Source organism: Oncorhynchus masou, chromosome 11 (assembly GCF_036934945.1).
Source record: "Oncorhynchus masou masou isolate Uvic2021 chromosome 11, UVic_Omas_1.1, whole genome shotgun sequence".
In the NCBI taxonomy this organism is placed as follows: domain Eukaryota; kingdom Metazoa; phylum Chordata; class Actinopteri; order Salmoniformes; family Salmonidae; genus Oncorhynchus; species Oncorhynchus masou.
The window spans coordinates 4,534,695-4,558,533 of record NC_088222.1 but is presented as its reverse complement, the minus strand read 5'-3'; the positions used below and the strand labels follow the sequence as shown (position 1 = coordinate 4,558,533).

The 23,839-nt window shown below is 44.5% G+C and overlaps 1 protein-coding gene across 1 annotated transcript in view; it reads left to right on the top strand.

The window, feature by feature from the left end:
- ift74 (intraflagellar transport 74) overlaps positions 1 to 23,839 on the top strand; it is a 147,881-nt gene that overhangs the window by 71,036 nt on the left and 53,006 nt on the right. The window contains exons 14-15 of the mRNA XM_064977239.1: positions 4,635 to 4,732; positions 8,020 to 8,146. Of these exons, the coding sequence (XP_064833311.1) occupies positions 4,635 to 4,732; positions 8,020 to 8,146 (225 nt within the window). The remainder of the gene's footprint in view (positions 1 to 4,634; positions 4,733 to 8,019; positions 8,147 to 23,839) is intronic.

The window sequence follows — 23,839 nt, the reverse complement described above, 5'->3', positions numbered from 1 at the left end:
CACCCCAAAGCCTTCTTCACAACAATTGAACCGCTCTCCTTGAAGTTCTTGATTATCTGATAAATGGTTGATTTAGGTGCAATCTTACTGGCAGCAATATCCTTGCCTGTGAAGCCCTTTTTGTGTAAAGCAACGATGACGGCACCTGCTTCCTTGCAGGTAACCATGGTTGACAGAGGAAGAACAAACAATGATTCCAAACACCACCCTCCTTTTGAAGCTTCCAGTCTGTTTTTCAAACTCTTTCAGCATGACGGAGTGATCTCCAGCCTTGTCCTCGTCAACACTCGAGAGAATCACTGACATGATGTCAGCTGGTCCTTTTGTGGCAGGGCTGAAATGCAGTGGAAATGTTTTTGGGGGATTCAGTTCATTTTCATGGCAAATAGGGACTTTGCAATTCATCTGATGACTCAAATTGCCATCATACAAACTGAGGCAGCAGACTTTGAAAATTCATATTTGTCATTCTCAAAACTTTTGGCCTTGACTGTACAGACAAGGGTATGGTAGGATGTGAGTACAGTGTAGGTAAACCTAGGCATTGAGTGATAATGAGAGTGGCTGTGTCTCTGGAGGCACCAGTTATGACAGGTGAGGTTCTCTGTACGTGTGGTGGTGGCACAAAAGAGGCATGTTGGGCGGGGCTGGGGGTTCTACAGGGAAATTAAACAATAATACACTAACCCAAACAGCAGTGGACAAGGCATATTAACATTAGGGAGTGGCATGTGTAGCCGAGTGATCATAGGGTCCAAAGAGCAGAAATAGGTGAGTCAGGAAGCGTTTGGTAGTCGCTACTACGCTAGGCGAGCTGGAGAAACGGTGATTCAGACAGCTAGCGGGCTGGAGACACGGTGATTCAGACAGCTAGCGGGCTGGAGACACGGTGATTCAGACAGCTAGCGGGCTGGAGACACGGTGATTCAGACAGCTAGCGAGCTGGAGACACTGTGATTCAGACAGCTAGCGGGCTGGAGACACTGTGATTCAGACAGCTAGCGGGCTGGAGACACGGTGATTCAGACAGCTAGCGGGCTGGAGACACAGTGATTCAGACAGCTAGCGGGCTGGAGACACTGTGATTCAGACAGCTAGCGGGCTGGAGACACTGTGATTCAGACAGCTAGCGGGCTGGAGACACGGTGATTCAGACAGCTAGCGGGCTGGAGACACGGTGATTCAGACAGCTAGCGGGCTGGAGACACTGTGATTCAGACAGCTAGCGGGCTGGAGACACGGTGATTCAGACAGCTAGCGGGCTGGAGACACTGTGATTCAGACAGCTAGCGGGCTGGAGACACGGTGATTCAGACAGCTAGCGGGCTGGAGACACGGTGATTCAGACAGCTAGCGGGCTGGAGACACGGTGATTCAGACAGCTAGCGGGCTGGAGACACGGTGATTCAGACAGCTAGCGGGCTGGAGACACTGTGATTCAGACAGCTAGCGGGCTGGAGACACGGTGATTCAGACAGCTAGCGGGCTGGAGACACGGTGATTCAGACAGCTAGCGGGCTGGAGACACGGTGATTCAGACAGCTAGCGGGCTGGAGACACTGTGATTCAGACAGCTAGCGGGCTGGAGACACGGTGATTCAGACAGCTAGCGGGCTGGAGACACGGTGATTCAGACAGCTAGCGGGCTGGAGACACTGTGATTCAGACAGCTAGCGGGCTGGAGACACTGTGATTCAGACAGCTAGCGGGTTGGAGACACTGTGATTCAGACAGCTAGCGGGCTGGAGACACGTTGATTCAGACAGCTAGCGGGCTGGAGACACGGTGATTCAGACAGCTAGCGGGCTGGAGACACGGTGATTCAGACAGCTAGCGGGCTGGAGACACGGTGATTCAGACAGCTAGCGGGCTGGAGACACGGTGATTCAGACAGCTAGCGGGCTGGAGACACGGTGATTCAGACAGCTAGCGGGCTGGAGACACGGTGATTCAGACAGCTAGCGGGCTGGAGACACGGTGATTCAGACAGCTAGCGGGCTGGAGACACGGTGATTCAGACAGAAAAGCCTGTTGAAACCACATTGGACGTTTACGTCGGCAGATCAGTCGTGATGGATCGGCAGGGCTCCGAGGTGACAATAAAGGGTCCAGGCCAATTGGAAAAAGAGGTATTGTAGCCCAAGAATTAGCTGGCAGACCTCTTCGGCCACTCGGGAGATGGGCCTAGCTCAAGGCTAACTGATGCTTGCTTCTAGACAGAGGTGTTAGCTAGCAGTAGCTACTCGGATTGCAGCTAGCTAGCTGCGATGATCCGGTGCAATGGACCAGGGCTTGTGGCAGGAATCCGGTGGATGTGGTAGAGAAAAAGCAGTCCGATATGCTCTGGGTAGATATTGCGCTGTGCAGACTGGCAGGAATTGACCGAGCTGAAGCTGGCTGGTGTCCGAGTTAACAGTGAGGACCACTGGCAGTGTCTAACTGACTACTAGCTAGTAGCTAGTTAGCTGGCTAGCTTCTGAAGGGGGTTCTGGTTCTAAAGTATAAAAATAGTAGATCCGTACCACATTGGTGGGTTTGCAGGAGAGTATATTCAGTTCGTAGATGAAAAGTGAGATAAAAATATATACGAATAAAACTAGGAAAACAACTATTTACACGGGACAAGACAAGACAAACACACGACCAACTGCTAGGTCATCTTTTAATCACAATCACATTATTAGCATGCTATAAAGTATCCTAAATCAAGTGGTCATCTATCACTGATCAGAAACATTTAGGATGTAGCAATGTAGCCTAGATGCTCCATCCTATAATGTAGCCTAATTGCTACATGCTATAATGTAGCCTAAATGCTACATGCTATAATGTAGCCTAAATGCTACATGCAATAATGTAGCCTAAATGCTACATGCAATAATGTAGCCTAAATGCTACATGCTATAATGTAGCCTAAATGCTACATGCTATAATGTAGCCTAAATGCTACATGCTATAATGTAGCCTAAATGCTACATGCAATAATGTAGCCTAAATGCTACATGCTATAATGTAGCCTAAATGCTACATGCTATAATGTAGCCTAAGAGTAGGCCTATTATTTTGTTCGATCATGTGGAGGCAACTCCAAAAACCCATGGAGGTTGAAATATGAACACCAGACTCGCATGCTTTTGAAAATAGGATTGCTATTATTTTCTATGGGTGTCATGATGAAGGTACACCCCTACTCCTGCTCCCTAACAAAGTGGAGTGAGGGTAGGAAAGAGAGGAAATTGGGCCTCCCGAGTGGCGTAGCTGACTAAGCTTCGCAGTGCTTGAGGCATTATTACAGACCCGGCCGTAACCGGGAGACCCATGAGGTAGTGCACAATTGGCCCAGTGATCGTCCGGGTTAGGGGAGGGTTTGGCCGGACAGGATTTCCTTGTCTCATCGCGACTCCTTGTGGTGAGCCGGGCGCCTGCAAGCTCACCTCGGTCGCCACCTCGGTCGCCAGCTGGACGGTGTTTCCTCCGTTGGTGCGGTTGGCTTCCGGGTTCAGCGGGCAGTGTGTCTAGAAGCAGTTGCGGCTTGGCAGGGTCGTGTTTTGGAGGACGCCTTGCTCTCGACTTTGCCTCTCCCGAGTCCGTACGGGAGTTGCAGCGATGGGACAAGACTGTAACTATCAATTGGTGAGAAAAAGGGGTAAAATTACAAAAAAAATAGAATAATAGGAAATAGATGTAACGTGGATGAAAACAGGGCAGACTGTTTCTAAATATCACTTTTAATATGTCAGCGGTATCACATGACAAGTTCTGTTATATTCCATTATATTCTTATTAGAAAATATACAGTATTAAAATATACAGTGGGGCAAAAAGTATTTAGTCGTCCACCAATTGTTCAAGTTCTCCCACTTAAAAAGATCGGTTGACCTCTGTCATTGCCAACAAAGGGTATATATAACAAAGTATTGAGATAAACTTTTGTTATTGACCAAATACTTATTTTCCACCATAATATGCAAATAAATTCATTAAAAATCCTACAATGTGATTTTCTGGAAGAAAAAAATTATATAATTTTGTCTGTCATAGTTGAAGTGTAACTATGATAAAAATTACAGGCCTCTCTCATCTTTTTAAGTGGGAGAACTTGCACAATTGGTGGCTGACTAAATACTTTGTTGCCCCACTGCATCTGTGTTGACTGTGATCGGATAGGTGTGTCTTTGTCTGTTTCGTTAACAAAATAACAAACTATTGATTTCATTTGGCTGGTGTAGCCACGGCTACACAGACCTGTAACATGCCCGATTAAAACTCAAAATATGCAATTATTTTCCTTTTTGAAAACACATTTTATTCGTCCTTATAATGTTTCTTAGGAACCTGCCTAAAGCAATTGATAATGGCTTAGAATTTTTAATGGTGTATATTCAATGTATTTATTGAAATAGACGACGCCCACCCTGCACACCTCTACTACCAGTCCTCCCCGGTGTGCCGGGAGGAATGAAAGGTGTATTTAGGCAAGAATGTTGTCAAAATGGGCCTGTTTATAAAGAGGGGGGTCATAGAAACATTGCCCGTTTGATTTATGTTTACAGCCTAAATAGTGTAAAGCCTATGTGTCAGCAGTATTGTAGTCTATACTGATCGTTATCTGGCATTGATTCATATTTCCACAGGCTTTCTGGATTCATTTGATGAGACTAAAGCTGCAGAGGTGGAGAAAAACCGTCAGACACAGGCCATCATCGTAGCTCTACTGGAACACTCCAGCAGAGTGAGTGAGAGAGAGAGAGTGAATGAGAGAGAGAGAGAGTGAGTGAGTGAGAGAGAGAGAGTGAATGAGTGAGAGAGAGAGAAAAAACCGTCAGACACAGGCCATCATCGTAGCTCTACTGGAACACTCCAGCAGAGTGAGTGAATGAGTGAGTGAGAGAGTGAGTGTGAGAGAGAGAGAGACACCAAGGAGGCCCTACAGCAGCACCTAGATCTTCTGCACAGATTCTGTCAGACCTGGGCCCTGACAGTAAATCTCAGTAAGACCAAAGTAATGGTGTTCCTAAAAAGGTCAAATTCCCAGGACCACGAATGCAAATTCCATCTAGACACCATTGGCCTAGAGCACACAAAAAACTATACATACCTTGACCTGAAATTCTTCAACAAAACTGTGAACGTTCCATCAAAGGAACATAAAATTCGACATACCAATTAGGATCTGGCTAAAAATACTTTTATCCGTTATAAGACCCATTGCCCTTTATGGTTGTGAGGTCTGGGGTTCACTCACCAATCAAGAATTCACTAAATGGGATAAACACGCGGCGATATCCGCTAATTATCAAAATCCATAAAAGATCTGTTAAATTCTACAACCACCTAAGAGGAAGCGATTCCCAAACCTTCCATAACAAAGCCATCACCTACCTGACTATGTACAGACTCAGTGAGCATAGCCTTGCTATTGAGAAAGGCCGCCGTAGGCAGACCTGGCTCTCAAGAGAAGGCAGGCTATGTGATCACTGCCCACAAAATGAGGTGGAAACTGAGCTGCACTTCCTAACTTCCTGCCAAATGTATGACCATATTAGAGACACATATTTTTCTCAGATTACACAGATCTACAAAGAATTTGAGAGAGAGAGACGAGAGAGAGACGAGAGAGGAACAGAGGAGAGACGAAAGAGGAACAGAGAGGAGAGAGAGAGAAAAGGGGGAGAGAGGGAGAGGGAGCGAGACGAGAGAGAGAGAGAGAGAGGAACAGAGAGGAGAGAGAGAAAAGGGGACAGAGAGGGAGAGGGAGAAGGAGCGAGGCGAGAGAGGGAGGAACAGAGAGGAGAGAGAGAAAAGGTGACAGAGAGGGAGAGAGAGAGGGAGCGAGACGAGAGAGAGAGAAAAGGGGACAGAGAGGGGGAGGGAGAGAGGGAGAGGGAGCGAGACGAGAGAGAGAGGGAGAAAAGGGGACAGAGAGGGGGAGGGAGGGAGGGGAGGGAGACGAGAGAGAGAGAGAGAGAAAGGGGACAGAGAGGGGGAGGGAGAGAGAGAGAGGGAGCGAGACGAGAGAGAGAGAGAGAGGAACAGAGGAGAGAGAGAAAAAGGGGACAGAGAGGGGGAGGGAGGGAGAGAGAGCGGGAGAGAAAAGGGGACAGAGGGGGAGGGAGAGAGAGAGCGGGAGAGGGAGCGAGACGAGAGAGAGAGAGAAAAGGGGACAGAGAGGGGGAGGGAGAGAGAGAGAGCGGGAGAGGGAGCGAGATGAGAGAGAGAGAGAGAAAAGGGGACAGAGAGGGGGAGGGAGAGAGAGAGAGAGCGGGAGAGGGAGCGAGACGAGAGAGAGAGAGAAAAAGGGGACAGAGGGGGAGCGAGGAGAGAGAGAGAGAGAGAGAGAGAGAGAGGAACAGAGAGGAGAGAGAGAAAAGGGGACAGAGAGGGGGAGGGAGGGAGAGAGAGGGAGCGAGAAGAGAGAGAGAGAAGGGGACAGAGAGGGGGAGGGAGAGAGCGGGAGAGGGAGCGAGACGAGAGAGAGAGAGAGAGAAAAGGGGACAGAGAGGGGGAGGGAGAGAGAGAGAGCGGGAGAGGGAGCAAGACGAGAGAGAGAGAGAAAAGGGGGACAGAGAGGGGGAGGGAGAGAGAGAGAGGGAGCGAGACGAGAGAGAGAGAGAGAGAGAGAGAGAGGAACAGAGAGGAGAGAGAGAAAAAGGGGACAGAGAGGGGGAGAGAGAGGGAGCGAGACGAGAGAGAGAGAGAAAAGGGGACAGACAGGGAGAGAGAGAGGGAGAGGAGTGAGACGAGAGAGAGAGAGAGAAAAGGGGACAGAGAGGGAGAGAGAGGGAGCGAGACGAGAGAGAGAGAGAGAAAAGGGGACAGAGGGGGAGGGAGAGAGAGAGAGCGGGATAGGGAGCGAGACGAGAGAGAGAGAGATAAAAGGGGACAGAGAGGTGGAGGGAGGGAGAGAGAGGGGGAGCGAGACGAGAGAGAGAGAGAGAAGGGGACAGAGAGGGGGAGGGAGAGAGAGCGAGAGAGAGAGAGAAAAGGAGACAGAGAGGGGGAGGGATGGAGCGAGACGAGAGAGAGAGAGAGAGAGAGAGAGAAAAGGGGACAGAGAGGGTGAGGGAGGGAGCGAGACGAGAGAGAGAGAAAAAGGGGACAGAGAGGGGGAGGGAGAGAGAGAGAGAGAGAGGTAGAGGGAGCGAGACGGGAGAGAGAGAGAAAAGGGGACAGAGAGGGGGAGGGAGAGAGAGAGTGGGAGAGGGAGCGAGACGAGAGAGAGAGAGAAAAGGGGACAGAGAGGGGGAGGGAGAGAGAGAGCGGGAGAGGGAGCGAGACGAGAGAGAGAGAGAAAAGGGGACAGAGAGGGAGAGAGAGAGAGAGAGAGAGAGAGGAACAGAGAGGAGAGAGAGAAAAGGGGACAGAGAGAGACAGAGACAGAGAGAGCTCTACTGGAACACTCTAGTGGAGGGAGGGAGAGGTTCAACTGATGTTACCCATCTGCCATGTGCTTGTCTGCTGTTCTCAATGAAACAGCTCGGCCACCAAGTTCAACACTTGGACGTTGTTTTGTTAAAATACTCCCAGGTCACAGTTTGGACGTTGCCTTGTTTTGCCTTCGTTCTTCTTTGTTTGTTTATTACGAGTTAGCTGAATGAACCGTTTATTTCTGTACCCCAGCTGTTCTCTGTCATGTCGTTCACACAGGTTCTGCTTTAAGTCATAAAATGTACAGTTTAATAGAAACTCCTATCAGATACGAGGGTTTTCATAAATCTTCTGAATACTGCGTGTTGTTTTTTTTAATTTTTATTTATTTATTTTTTTACCTTTATTTAACCAGGCAAGTCAGTTCAGAACAAATTCTTATTTTCAATGACAGCATGGGAACAGTGGGTTAACTGCCTGTTCAGGGGCAGAACGACAGATTTTGTACCTTGTCAGCTCAGGGGTTTGAACTCTCAACCTTCCGGTTACTAGTCCAACGCTCTAACCACTAGGCTACACTGCCTACACTGCCGCCCCAGTTGAAGTTGAAGTGAAGAGGCTCGTTTAAAGGAGATGTGTGTGTTGATGCAGAACATGAACCGGATGCGCCAGATCTCGTCGGTGACGGCCAGTGAGCTCAAGTCCATGCAGGAAGACCTGAGCTTCAAGGAGACGGAGATGCACAAGTCCCAGAACACAGCCAAGGGTCTGTCTTCAGGTGAGTACACAACACATTACAACACAACACATTACAACACAACACAGTCCCACAACACAGTCCCACAACACAGCCAAGGGTGTTATTACACAACACAGTCCCACAACACAGCCAAGGGTGTTATTACACAACACAGTCCCACAACACAGCCAAGGGTCTGTCTTCAGGTGAGTACAGCTCCACAACACAGCCAAGGGCCTGTCTTCGGGTTAGTACACAACACATTACAACACGGCACAGTACCACAACACAGCCAAGGGCCTCAGGTTAGTCCCACACAGTGATGATAGTCTGTTTACAGCCTACTGTAAAACTCTCAGCTGGGTCCACCCTACTGTAAAACTTTCTCTCAGCTGGGTTCACCCTACTGTAAAACCCTCTCAGCTGGGTTCACCCTACTGTAAAACTCTCTCAGCTGGGTCCACCCTACTGTAAAACTCTCAGCTGGGTCCGCCCTACTGTAAAACTCTCTCTCAGCTGTGTCCACCCTACTGTAAAACTCTCTCTCAGCTGGGTCCACCCTACTGTAAAACTCTCTCTCAGCTGGGTCCACCCTACTGTAAAACTCTCAGCTGGGTCCACCCTACTGTAAAACTCTCTCAGCTGGGTCCACTCTACTGTAAAACTCTCTCTCAGCTGTGTCCACCCTACTGTAAAACTCTCTCTCAGCTGGGTCCACCCTACTTTAAAACTCTCTCAGCTGGGTCCACTCTACTGTAAAACTCTCTCAGCTGTGTCCACCCTACTGTAAAACTCTCTCTCAGCTGGGTCCACCCTACTTTAAAACTCTCTCAGCTGGGTCCACCCTACTGTAAAACTCTCTCTCAGTTGTGTCTACCCTACTGTAAAACTCTCTCTCAGCTGGGTCCACCCTACTTTAAAACTCTCTCAGCTGGGTCCACCCTACTTTAAAACTCTCTCAGCTGGGTCCACCCTACTGTAAAACTCTCTCTCAGCTGGGTCCACCCTACTGTAAAACTCTCTCAGCTGGGTCACACCCTACTTTAAAACTCTCTCTCAGCTGGGTCCACCCTACTTTAAAACTCTCTCTCAGCTGGGTCCACCCTACTGTAAAACTCTCTCTCAGCTGGGTGCACCCTACTGTAAAACTCTCTCTCAGCTGGGTCCACCCTACTTTAAAACTCTCTCTCAGCTGGGTCCACCCTACTTTAAAACTCTCTCTCAGCTGGGTCCACCCTACTTTAAAACTCTCTCTCAGCTGGGTCCACCCTACTGTAAAACATTCTCTCCCCCTTCTCCACTGCTGTCCTGTCGATGTGGATAGAGGGATGCTTCCTCTGCTGTTTCCTGAAGTCCACGATCATCTCCTTTGTTTTGTTGACGTTGAGTGTGAGGTTATTTTCCTGACACCACACTCCGAGGGCCCTCACCTCCTCCCTGTAGGCCGTCTCGTCGTTGTTGGTAATGAAAGCCTACTGCTGTTGTGTCGTCTGCAAACTTGATGATTGAGTTGGAGGCGTTCTTGGCCACGCAGTCGTGGGCGAACAGGGAGTACAGGAGGGGGCTGAGAACACACCCTTGTGGGGCCCCAGTGTTCAGGATCAGCGACGTGGAGATGTTGTTTCCTACCTTCACCACCTGGGGGCGGCCCGTCAGGAAGTCCAGGACCCGGTTGCACAGGGTGGGGTCGAGACCCAGGGCCTCAAGCCTATTGATGAGCTTGGAAGGGTACAGTACTATGGTGTTGAATGTTGAGCTACAGTCAATGAACAGCATTCTTACATAGGTATTCCTCATGTCCAGATGGGATAGGGTAGTGTGCATTGTGATGGTGGTTGCATCGTCTGTGGACCTATTGGGGCGGAATGCTAATTGAAGTGGGTCTATGTTGACTGGTAAGGTGGAGTTGATATCATCCTTGACTCGTCTTCATGAGAGCTCATGTTGCGCAAAATTTCTATAGGCTATGTATGCAATTGCGTGAGAAAACAGAGTGATGGCCTCTATTAAAAATTGTTTTGATGATCGATCCCAAATTAATATAACCACTATAGCATCCCACAACGGTCCAAGACTATGTTTGGAATATTTATTCCTTGAACAGAATAGAAACTTTTGTACTTTGGAAGATAGTAGATTGACATAAGCGAGTGCTTTTGCTGTTCGTTAGGCCTACTTATCTTGTTGGCTGAGGAAAAGGAAAGGTGGACAGTTTCTTCCAATATCTTCAATATGGACTTCTGAATTGGATCAGGACGCACGCAGCTGCATCCCTGATGAGAGATAATGTAACAGTGGAGGCTATATTATATGGATTTATTGTGAAGGTGTAGACTATATTACATGGATTTATTGTGAAGGTGGAGGCTATATTACATGGATTTATTGTGAAGGTGGAGGCTATATTACATGGATTTATTGTGAAGGTGGAGGCTATATTAAATGGATTTATTGTGAAGGTGGAGGCTATATTAAATGGATTTATTGTGAAGGTGGAGGCTATATTAAATTGATTTATTGTGAAGGTGGAGGCTATATTAAGTGGATTTATTGTGAAGGTGGAGGCTATATTAAATGGATTTATTGTGAAGGTGGAGGCTATATTACATGGATTTATTGTGAAGGTGGAGGCTATATTACATGGATTTATTGTGAAGGTGGAGGCTATATTAAATGGATTTATTGTGAAGGTGGAGGCTATATTAAATGGATTTATTGTGAAGGTAGAGGCTATATTACATGGATTTATTGTGAAGGTGGAGGCTATATTAAATGGATTTATTGTGAAGGTGGAGGCTATATTAAATGGATTTATTGTGAAGGTGGAGGCTATATTAAATGGATTTATTGTGAAGGTGGAGGCTATATTAAGTGGATTTATTGTGAAGGTGGAGGCTGTATTACATGGATTTATTGGGAAGGTGGAGGCTATATTACATGGATTTATTGTGAAGGTGGAGGCTATATTACATGGATTTATTGTGAAGGTGGAGGCTATATTACATGGATTTATTGTGAAGGTGTAGACTATATTACATGGATCTATTGTGAAGGTGGAGGCTATATTACATGGATTTATTGTGAAGGTGTAGACTATATTACATGGATTTATTGTGAAGGTGGAGGCTATATTACATGGATTTATTGTGAAGGTGGAGGCTATATTACATGGATTTATTGTGATGGTGTAGACTATATTACATGGATTTATTGTGAAGGTGTAGACTATATTACATGGATTTATTGTGAAGGTGTAGACTATATTACATGGATTTATTGTGAAGGTGTAGACTATATTACATGGATTTATTGTGATGGTGTAGACTATATTACATGGATTTATTGTGAAGGTGTAGACTATATTACATGGATTTATTGTGAAGGTGTAGAATATATTACATGGATTTATTGTGATGGTGTAGACTATTACATGGATTTATTGTGAAGGTGTAGACTATATTGAATTGATTTATTGTGAAGGTGGAGGCTATATTAAATGGATTTATTGTGAAGGTGGAGGCTATATTAAATGGATTTATTGTGAAGGTGGAGGCTATATTACATGGATTTATTGTGAAGGTGTTGACTATATTACATGGATTTATTGTGATGGTGGAGGCTATATTACATGGATTTATTGTGAAGGTGTAGACTATATTACATGGATTTATTGTGAAGGTGGAGGCTATATTACATGGATTTATTGTGAAGGTGGAGGCTATATTACATGGATTTATTGTGAAGGTGTAGACTATATTACATGGATTTATTGTGAAGGTGTAGACTATATTACATGTATTTATTGTGATGGTGTAGACTAATACATGGATTTATTGTGCAGTTGTAGACTATATTACATGGATTTATTGTGAAGGTGTAGACTATATTACATGGATTTATTGTGACGGTGTAGACTATATTACATGGATTTATTGTGAAGGTGTAGACTATATTACATGGATTTACTGTGAAGGTGTAGACTATATTACATGGATTTATTGTGAAGGTGTAGACTATATTTCATGTATTTATTGTGAAGGTGTAGGCTATATTAAATTGATTTATTGTGAAGGTGGAGGCTATATTAAATGGATTTATTGTGAAGGTGGAGGCTATATTAAATGGATTTATTGTGAAGGTGGAGGCTATATTACATGGATTTATTGTGAAGGTGGAGGCTATATTACATGGATTTATTGTGAAGGTGTAGACTATATTACATGGATTTATTGTGAAGGTGTAGACTATATTACATGGATTTATTGTGATGGTGTAGACTATATTACATGGATTTATTGTGAAGGTGTAGACTATATTACATGGATTTACTGTGAAGGTGTAGACTATATTACATGGATTTATTGTGAAGGTGGAGGCTATATTACATGGATTTATTGTGAAGGTGGAGGCTATATTACATAGATTTATTGTGAAGGTGGAGGCTATATTACATGGATTTATTGTGAAGGTGTAGACTATATTACATGGATTTATTGTGAAGGTTTAGACTATATTACATGGATTTATTCTCTTTTTTTTTAATGTAGATGTTCCAAAAGGTCTGTATCAGTGTCTTGTAGCCTAGATGTGGAAGCCAAGAGATGCTAAATGTGTTTATGTTAATTAACGGTCAGTTACCGTGAGACCGGCAGTCATTTGCTTGACAATCACCGTCTGACAACATGTTGTGACCTCCACAACACTAGTCCACCCTACTGTAAAACTCTCTCGTTACTCTTTGACAACCAACTAAGACTCGATTTGTCAAACTGGGTACAAATCTGCATTTTCAATATACCTCCATGGTGACTTAATGAGAACCGTTGAGGAAACCCAGCCCCAACAGTAAGGACGATGTCTGCAAACACTCTATAGGCTGAAATGAGAGATATCTCTCTGAATACCGACGAAGTAGTGTGCCGATTTGATATGATACAGAACGTTTTACAGTAACGTCTAATATATTGAAAACTTACGACTAAGAAGTTTTATGGAATCTGTGTTCAACTCGGTGGGGCGCGTGTGCGTTACCGCTTGGACTGTCATTCTTACTTTCCTTCAGTTTCCTCCCTGCTGATAAGTAACAGTACGCATCAGATCCATCTCTGCCTTATCTTCCTGACTACACGATGAGCAATGAGCAGAGGATGAGGACACTACACTGTCAACACGCACAGACACACACTGTTAGGCTAAGACTGGACTATATAGCTCCAGCCGCCCACACTGATCAGATCGTCTCCCTACCCCCCCGTTTCCTCCTCGTAACTGAGTTTATTTATCAAATACAGAGCTGGCTCAGAGCCAGGGGTTTCCTTCCTTTGTCTTCAGCCTCACAGCATAATGCTGTTCCCCCTAAATAATGTCTTATCAACATAACGCTGTTCCCCCTAAATAATGTCTTATCAACATAACGCTGTTCCCCCTAAATAATGTCTTATCAACATAATGCTGTTCCCTCTAAATAATGTCTTATCAACATAATGCTGTTCCCTCTAAATAATGTCTTATCAACATAACGCTGTTCCCTCTAAATAATGTCTTATCAACATAACGCTGTTCCCCCTAAATAATGTCTTATCAACATAACGCTGTTCCCCCTAAATAATGTCTTATCAACATAACGCTGTTCCACCTAAATAATGTCTTATCAACATAACTAACGCTGTTCCCCCTAAATAATGTCTTATCAACATAATGCTGTTCCCCCTAAATAATGTCTTATCAACATAACTAACGCTGTTCCCCCTAAATAATGTCTTATCAACATAATGCTGTTCCCCCTAAATAATGTCTTATCAACATAATGATGTTCCCTCTAAATAATGTCTTATCAACATAATGCCGTTCCCTCTAAATAATGTCTTATCAACATAATGCCGTTCCCTCTAAATAATGTCTTATCAACATAATGCTGTTCCCTCTAAATAATGTCTTATCAACATAATGCTGTTCCCTCTAAATAATGTCTTATCAACATAATGCTGTTCCCTCTAAATAATGTCTTATCAACATAACTAACGCTGTTCCCCCTAAATAATGTCTTATCAACATAATGCTGTTCCCCCTAAATAATGTCTTATCAACATAACGCTGTTCCCTCTAAATAATGTCTTATCAACATAATGCTGTTCCCCCTAAATAATGTCTTATCAACACAATGCTGTTCCCCCTAAATAATGTCTTATCAACATTACTAACGCTGTTCCCCCTAAATAATGTCTTATCAACATAATGCTGTTCCCCCTAAATAATGTCTTATCAACATAATGCTGTTCCCTCTAAATAATGTCTTATCAACATAATGCTGTTCCCTCTAAATAATGTCTTATCAACATAACGCTGTTCCACCTAAATAATGTCTTATCAACATAACTAACGCTGTTCCTCTAAATAATGTCTTATCAACATAATGCTGTTCCCTCTAAATAATGTCTTATCAACATAATGCTGTTCCCTCTAAATAATGTCTTATCAGCATAATGCTGTTCCCCCTAAATAATGTCTTATCAACATAACGCTGTTCCCTCTAAATAATGTCTTATCAACATAACTAACGCTGTTCCCTCTAAATAATGTCTTATCAACATAATGCTGTTCCCTCTAAATAATGTCTTATCAACATAATGCTGTTCCCTCTAAATAATGTCTTATCAACATAACGCTGTTCCACCTAAATAATGTCTTATCAACATAACTAACGCTGTTCCCTCTAAATAATGTCTTATCAACATAATGCTGTTCCCTCTAAATAATGTCTTATCAACATAATGCTGTTCCCTCTAAATAATGTCTTATCAGCATAATGCTGTTCCCCCTAAATAATGTCTTATCAACATAACGCTGTTCCCCCTAAATAATGTCTTATCAACATAATGCTGTTCCCCCTAAATAATGTCTTATCAACATAACGCTGTTCCCCCTAAATAATGTCTTATCAACATAACGCTGTTCCACCTAAATAATGTCTTATCAACATAACTAACGCTGTTCCCCCTAAATAATGTCTTATCAACATAATGCTGTTCCCCCTAAATAATGTCTTATCAACATAACTAACGCTGTTCCCTCTAAATAATGTCTTATCAACATAATGCTGTTCCCCCTAAATAATGTCTTATCAACATAATGATGTTCCCTCTAAATAATGTCTTATCAACATAATGCCGTTCCCTCTAAATAATGTCTTATCAACATAATGCTGTTCCCTCTAATTAATGTCTTATCAACATAATGCTGTTCCCTCTAAATAATGTCTTATCAACATAATGCTGTTCCCTCTAAATAATGTCTTATCAACATAATGCTGTTCCCTCTAATTAATGTCTTATCAACATAATGCTGTTCCCTCTAAATAATGTCTTATCAACATAATGCTGTTCCCCCTAAATAATGTCTTATCAACATAATGCTGTTCCCTCTAAATAATGTCTTATCAACATAATGCTGTTCCCTCTAAATAATGTCTTATCAACATAACGCTGTTCCCTCTAAATAATGTCTTATCAACATAACTCTGTTCCCTCTAAATAATGTCTTATCAACATAACGCTGTTCCCCCTAAATAATGTCTTATCAACATAACGCTGTTCCACCTAAATAATGTCTTATCAACATAACTAACGCTGTTCCCCCTAAATAATGTCTTATCAACATAATGCTGTTCCCCCTAAATAATGTCTTATCAACATAACTAACGCTGTTCCCTCTAAATAATGTCTTATCAACATAATGCTGTTCCCCCTAAATAATGTCTTATCAACATAATGATGTTCCCTCTAAATAATGTCTTATCAACATAATGCCGTTCCCTCTAAATAATGTCTTATCAACATAATGCTGTTCCCTCTAAATAATGTCTTATCAACATAATGCTGTTCCCCCTAAATAATGTCTTATCAACATAATGCTGTTCCCCCTAAATAATGTCTTATCAACATAATGCTGTTCCCTCTAATTAATGTCTTATCAACATAATGCTGTTCCCTCTAAATAATGTCTTATCAACATAATGCTGTTCCCTCTAAATAATGTCTTATCAACATAATGCTGTTCCCTCTAATTAATGTCTTATCAACATAATGCTGTTCCCCCTAAATAATGTCTTATCAACATAACGCTGTTCCCTCTAAATAATGTCTTATCAACATAACTCTGTTCCCCCTAAATAATGTCTTATCAACATAACGCTGTTCCCCCTAAATAATGTCTTATCAACATAATGCTGTTCCCCCTAATTAATGTCTTATCAACATAATGCTGTTCCCTCTAAATAATGTCTTATCAACATAACGCTGTTCCCTCTAAATAATGTCTTATCAACATAACTCTGTTCCCCCTAAATAATGTCTTCGTTCTGAGCCAGAGAAACATTGTTCCTTTCACTAGTCTGTCTTTCATCAGTGGGCTTTTCCTTTCACTAGTCTGTCTTTCATCAGTGGGCTTTTCCTTTCACTAGTCTGTCTTTAATCAGTGGGCTTTTCCTTTCACTAGTCTGTCTTTCATCAGTGGGCTTTTCCTTTCACTAGTCTGTCTTTAATCAGTGGGCTTTTCCTTTCACTAGTCTGTCTTTCATCAGTGGGCTTTTCCTTTCACTAGTCTGTCTTTAATCAGTGGGCTTTTCCTTTCACTCGTCTGTCTTTCATCAGTGGGCTTTTCCTTTCACTAGTCTGTCTTTAATCAGTGGGCTTTTCCTTTCACTAGTCTGTCTTTCATCAGTGGGCTTTTCCTTTCACTAGTCTGTCTTTAATCAGTGGGCTTTTCCTTTCACTAGTCTGTCTTTAATCAGTGGGCTTTTCCTTTCACTAGTCTGTCTTTAATCAGTGGGCTTTTCCTTTCACTAGTCTGTCTTTAATCAGTGGGCTTTTCCTTTCACTAGTCTGTCTTTAATCAGTGGGCTTTTCCTTTCACTAGTCTGTCTTTCATCAGTGGGCTTTTCCTTTCACTAGTCTGTCTTTCATCAGTGGGCTTTTCCTTTCACTAGTCTGTCTTTCATCAGTGGGCTTTTCCTTTCACTAGTCTGTCTTTAATCAGTGGGCTTTTCCTTTCACTCGTCTGTCTTTCATCAGTGGGCTTTTCCTTTCACTAGTCTATCTTTCATCAGTGGGCTTTTCCTTTCACTAGTCTGTCTTTCATCAGTGGGCTTTTCCTTTCACAGCTCAGTGAAAATAGCTCCTGAGTCAATCTTACAGAAGTGAAATAATGACACTTGCTATTTGAGGTAAATGATCAGGCCACGCTGGTGTTTCTTGTTACTTATGTAACTTCATAACAATTATAATCCTACTCTCTACATCATTAGTAAACAGACGATTATCTGTGCACTACCCAGCGGCCCCTTGTAGCAATGTGTCTGTGTGAGGCAGGGATTCCTGGGGGAGAGAAAGGCCCTAACCCCAGGAGGAAGCTGTAGAGAATGCACAGAAGTGCTGATGGGGCACTTTACTGCTCTGTACACAGCAGCAGCTCCCCCTCCACTGGCTGGGTCTGGGGCGCAACGCTATCAGTAGGAACCGGACTGCTTCCCCTTCCTGCTCTCAGACCCTGCCTGCCCCAGCACAGCTCCCTGTCTTTGGTCCCTGCCCCCAGCCTCTGCCCTCTGCTCCAAATCATTCTCCCAGACCCTGCGGGGCCCTGTTCCGGCCCCAAGCCCAGACTCAGGCTTCCCCAGCACATGCCTGTCCCAGCCTGCCCATGTCCCAGCCTGCTTCTGTCCCTCCCTGTCCCAGCCTGCCCATGTCCCTCCCTGCTCCTGTCCTTGCCTGTCCCAGCCTGCTCCTGTCCCAGCCTGCCTTTGTCCCAGCCCGCCCCTGTCCCAGCCCCTGCCCGAGTGCCTTCTCCTGCCCCATCCGGCCTCTGTCCCAGCCTGCCCCTGTCCCAGCCCCTGCCTGAGTGCTTTCTCCTGCCCCAGCCCTCCCTGTCCCATCCTGCCTCTGTCCCAGCCCCGCCCGACTGTCTTCCCCTTTCCCCAGAGCCTGGGCCCTTAATCTCTATTGACCTCTAGCTCTGTCCTGTCATCAACATAAATCTTTCTGGTTTCATCCAAGGTGGGATGATAATGGGCTAGCTCCAAGGCTGTAGAGGGCTCTAAGGATCTTACATTTACATTTACATGTTAGTCATTTAGCTCTTATCCAGAGTCAGAGAGTCATTTAGCAGACACTCTTATCCAGAGTCAGAGAGTCATTTAGCAGACACTCTTATCCAGAGTCAGAGAGTCATTTAGCAGACGCTCTTATCCAGAGTCAGAGAGTCATTTAGCAGACGCTCTTATCCAGAGTCAGTCATTTAGCAGACGCTCTTATCCAGAGTCAGTGAGTCATTTGCTTGAGACGCTCTTATCCAGAGTCAGAGAGTCATTTAGCAGACGCTCTTATCCAGAGTCAGAGAGTCATTTAGCAGACGCTCTTATCCAGAGTCAGAGAGTCATTTAGCAGACACTCTTATCCAGAGTCAGAGAGTCATTTAGCAGACGCTCTTATCCAGAGTCAGAGAGTCATTTAGCAGACGCTCTTATCCAGAGTCAGAGAGTCATTTAGCAGACGCTCTTATCCAGAGTCGGTGAGTCATTTAGCAGACACTCTTATCCAGAGTCAGAGAGTCATTTAGCAGATGCTCTAATCCAGAGTCAGAGAGTCATTTAGCAGACGCTCTTATCCAGAGTCAGTCATTTAGCAGACACTCTTATCCAGAGTCAGTCATTTAGCAGACGATCTTATCCAGAGTCAGAGAGTCATTTAGCAGACGCTCTTATCCAGAGTCAGTCATTTAGCAGACGCTCTTATCCAGAGTCAGTCATTTAGCAGACGCTCTTATCCAGAGTCAGAGAGTCATTTAGCAGACGCTCTTATCCAGAGTCAGAGAGTCATTTAGCAAACGCTCTTATCCAGAGTCAGTCATTTAGCAGACGCTCATATCCAGAGTCAGTGAGTCATTTAGCAGACACTCTTATCCAGAGTCAGTCATTTAGCAGACGCTCTTATCCAGAGTCAGTGAGTCATTTAGCAGACGCTCTTATCCAGAGTCAGTCATTTAGCAGACGCTCTTATCCAGAGTCAGAGAGTCATTTAGCAGACGCTCTTATCCAGAGTCAGAGAGTCATTTAGCAGACGCTCTTATCCAGAGTCAGAGAGTCATTTAGCAGACACTCTTATCCAGAGTCAGAGAGTCATTTAGCAGACGCTCTTATCCAGAGTCAGTCATTTAGCAGACGCTCTTATCCAGAGTCAGTCATTTAGCAGACGCTCTTATCCAGAGTCAGAGAGTCATTTAGCAGACACTCTTATCCAGAGTCAGTCATTTAGCAGACGCTCTTATCCAGAGTCAGTCATTTAGCAGACGCTCTTATCCAGAGTCAGAGAGTCATTTAGCAGACACTCTTATCCAGAGTCAGTCATTTAGCAGACACTCTTATCCAGTCAGAGAGTCATTTAGCAGACGCTCTTATCCAGAGTCAGAGAGTCATTTAGCAGACGCTCTTATCCAGAGTCAGTCATTTAGCAGACGCTCTTATCCAGAGTCAGTCATTTAGCAGACGCCTCTTATCCAGAGTCAGAGAGTCATTTATTATCCAGAGTCAGAGAGTCATTTAGCAGACGCTCTTATCCAGAGTCAGTCATTTAGCAGACGCTCTTATCCAGAGTCAGAGAGTCATTTAGCAGACGCTCTTATCCAGAGTCAGTCATTTAGCAGACGCTCTTATCCAGAGTCAGTCATTTAGCAGACGCTCTTATCCAGAGTCAGAGAGTCATTTAGCAGACGCTCTTATCCAGAGTCAGTCATTTAGCAGACACTCTTATCCAGAGTCAGTCATTTAGCAGACGCCTCTTATCCAGAGTCAGAGAGTCATTTAGCAGACGCTCTTATCCAGAGTCAGTCATTTAGCAGACGCTCTTATCCAGAGTCAGTGAGTCATTTAGCAGACACTCTTATCCAGAGTCAGAGAGTCATTTAGCAGACGCTCTTATCCAGAGTCAGTCATTTAGCAGACGCTCTTATCCAGAGTCAGTCATTTAGCAGACGCTCTTATCCAGAGTCAGAGAGTCATTAGCAGACGCTCTTATCCAGAGTCAGAGAGTCATTTAGCAGACGATCTTATCCAGAGTCAGAGAGTCATTTAGCAGACGCTCTTATCCAGAGTCAGAGAGTCATTTAGCAGGCGCTCTTATCCAGAGTCAGAGAGTCATTTAGCAGACGCTCTTATCCAGAGTCAGAGAGTCATTTAGCAGATGCTCTTATCCAGAGTCAGTGAGTCATTTAGCAGACGCTCTTATCCAGAGTCAGAGAGTCATTTAGCAGACGCTCTTATCCAGAGTCAGAGAGTCATTTAGCAGACGCTCTTATCCAGAGTGAATGAGTGGGACCAGTGGACTCAATAAGCTGAGTGAATGAATGGGACCAGTGGACTCAATAAGCTGAGTGAATGAGTGGGACCAGTGGACTCAATAGGCTGGGTGAATGAGTGGGACCAGTGGACTCAATAGGCTGAGTGAATGAATGGGACCAGTGGACTCAATAGGCTGAGTGAATGAATAGGACCAGTGGACTCAATAGACTGAGTGAATGAGTGGGACCAGTGGACTCAATAGGCTGAGTGAATGAATGGGACCAGTGGACTCAATAGGCTGAGTGAATGAGTGGGACCAGTGGACTCAATAGAGTGAGTGAATGAGTGGGACCAGTGGACTCAATAGACTGAGTGAATGAGTGAGACCAGTGGACTCAATAGGCTGAGTGGGACCAGTGGACTCAATAGGCTGAGTGAATGAGGGGGACCAGTGGACTCAATAGACTGGGTGAATGAGTGGGACCAGTGGACTCAATAGACTGAGTGAATGAGTGGGACCAGTGGACTCAATAGGCTGAGTGAATGAGGGGGGACCAGTGGACTCAATAGACTGGGTGAATGAGTGGGACCAGTGGACTCAATAGGCTGAGTGAATGAGTGGGACCAGTGGACTCAATGGGCTGAGTGAATGAATGGGACCAGTGGACTCAATAAGCTGAGTGAATGACTGGGACCGATGTTGTCAACCTTCGTTTTAAAGTGGTTGACAAAGTCATCCTCGAGAGGGAGGATGTGGAGGTTTAAGGAGGGAGGAGAAGGTGGAAAATAGAGGCAGAAGCTTGAAATTTAGAGTGCTAGAAAGTGGCATTAGCAGCGGATAGCGAGGAAGAGAAGGTAGAGAGGATGGAGTGGAAGGATGATAGGTCCTCAGAAAGTTTTTCTCAATTTTCGCTGAGCTGCCCGCAGCCCTGTTCTGTAAGCTCGCAATTAGCCACTCAGCCATGGAGCAGGAGGAGAGGGCCGAGCTGGCCAGGAGGAAAGGGGACAGTGCGAGTCTTAGGATGCCCGGAAAGGGAGAGTTGAAGAGGCAGAATGAGGAGACAGGTGGGAGAAGGATTTAGCAGAAGGGAGATGATAGGAGAGAGTAGTGGGAGAGACTGAGTGAAGATTGTGACGGCGCATGACCATCTGGGTAAGGGCTGAGTGGTTAGAGGAAGGAGACGAAAAAGGGAAGCAAAGTAGTTATCAAAGACCACAAGGGGTTTGCAGTAAGATTAGTAGGTGAACAGCCTCTAGTAAGATGTGAGTTGGAGGTCGTGGGAAAGGCTGAGGTCAAAAATGGAAAGGAGGGAAAAGAGAGTTGGAAAGAAATTAATCGAAGGCAGACGTATGGGGAGGTTGAAGTCGCCAAGTACCAAGAGTGGTGTGCCATCGTCAAGGAAATTAGCTCATGAAGGTGTCAATCTCATTGAGGAACTCTTTAAGGGCACCTGGTGGGCGATAGATGACAACAATGTTAAGCTTGAGTGGACAAGTGACAGTGAAAGAATGGAATTCAAAATGAGGAGATGGACAGGTGAGAGAGGGAGAAAGAGATCTCCACTGAGTAGCCCTGTACCACCATCGTGACGACCACAAGCTCTCGGACTATGAGAAAAACAGATGAAAAGAGAGCAGCTGGAGTCGCAGTGTTCTCTGGGTGATCCATGCCTCTGTCAGGGCCAAACAGTCAAGGGACTGAAGGGCAGCCTAGGCTGAGATGAGCTCAGTGTTCTCTGGGTAATCCATGCCTCTGTCAGGGCCAAACAGTCAAGGGACTGAAGGGCAGCCTAGGCTGAGATGAGCTCAGTGTTCTCTGGGTGATCCATGCCTCTGTCAGGCCAAACAGTCAAGGGACTGAAGGGCAGCCTAGGCTGAGATGAGCTCAGTGTTCTCTGGGTAATCCATGCCTCTGTCAGGGCCAAACAGTCAAGGGACTGAAGGGCAGCCTAGGCTGAGATGAGCTCAGTGTTCTTGACAGCAGATCGGCAGTTCCAAGTGCTGCCAGAACACAGAATTCAACATGGGTTGTGCACACAGGGTACATTACATTAGAAGAGTTGAAGCCAAAGGTGTGGAGAGCTTCTGTAAAGCCGACAGGGAGAGGAGAGAACAGGTACAGAAAACACACACATAGTTGCCAAGGATACAACAGAGCAAAATGAGACCATCTGTAAATAACTAGGTGAGATACTGACAGAGAGTGTAAATAACTAGGTGAGATACTGACAGAGAGTGTAAATAACTAGGTGAGATACTGACAGAGAGTGTAAATAACTAGGTGAGATACTGACAGAGAGTGTAAATAACTAGGTGAGATACTGACAGAGAGTGTAAATAACTAGGTGAGATACTGACAGAGAGAGAGTAAATAACTAGGTAAGAAACTGACAGAGAGTGTAAATAACTAGGTGAGATACTGACAGAGAGTGTAAATAACTAGGTGAGATACTGACAGAGAGAGTAAATAACTCGGTGAGATACTGACAGAGAGTTTAAATAACTAGGTGAGATACTGACAGAGAGAGTGTAAATAACTAGGTGAGATACTGACAGAGTAAATAACTTGGTGAGATACTGACAGAGAGTGTAAATAACTAGGTGAGATACTGACAGAGAGTGTAAATAACTAGGTGAGATACTGACAGAGAGAGAGAGTAAATAACTAGGTGAGATACTGACAGAGAGAGTGTAAATAACTAGGTGAGATACTGACAGAGAGTGTAAATAACTAGGTGAGATAATTGCAGAGAGTGTAAATAACTAGGTAAGATACTAAGATACTGACAGAGTGTACATAACTAGGTGAGATACTGACAGAGAGAGTAAATAACTAGGTGAGATACTGACAGAGTGTAAATAACGAGGTGAGATACTGACAGAGTGTAAATAACTAGGTGAGATACTGACAGAGTGTAAATAACTAGGTAAGATACTGACAGAGTGTAAATAACTAGTTGAGATACTGACAGAGAGTTTAAATAACTAGGTAAGATACTGACAGAGAGTGTAAATAACTAGGTGAGATGCCAGCGTGTGAGAGAGAGTGGAGCCTTTCTCTGCTTTCCTTTCTGGGTGAATACTTAAGAGACGTCTTAGTTTTGCGATTCGGCACTTCGCTGAGAAAACAGGGGTGACTGAAGTACTAACATAGCTAATTACTAGCAGAGGTGAAGAGCACCTCCTCCCTGTACTAATTTATGATTACCCTAGGAGAGATGAATCCACTCCCCTCTCCAATACAGCCACTGATTACCAAAACAAGTCACAAATTGCCGCCCCCTTGAGCCTGATTGATGTGTCAACAACTATCTGCAAAATGATGAGTAATCAGCAGTTCATATGCCAAAGTAGACCACTGGGAAGACAGGCAGCACTTAAAATGTTGATGGCCCTTGCAAGCAAAA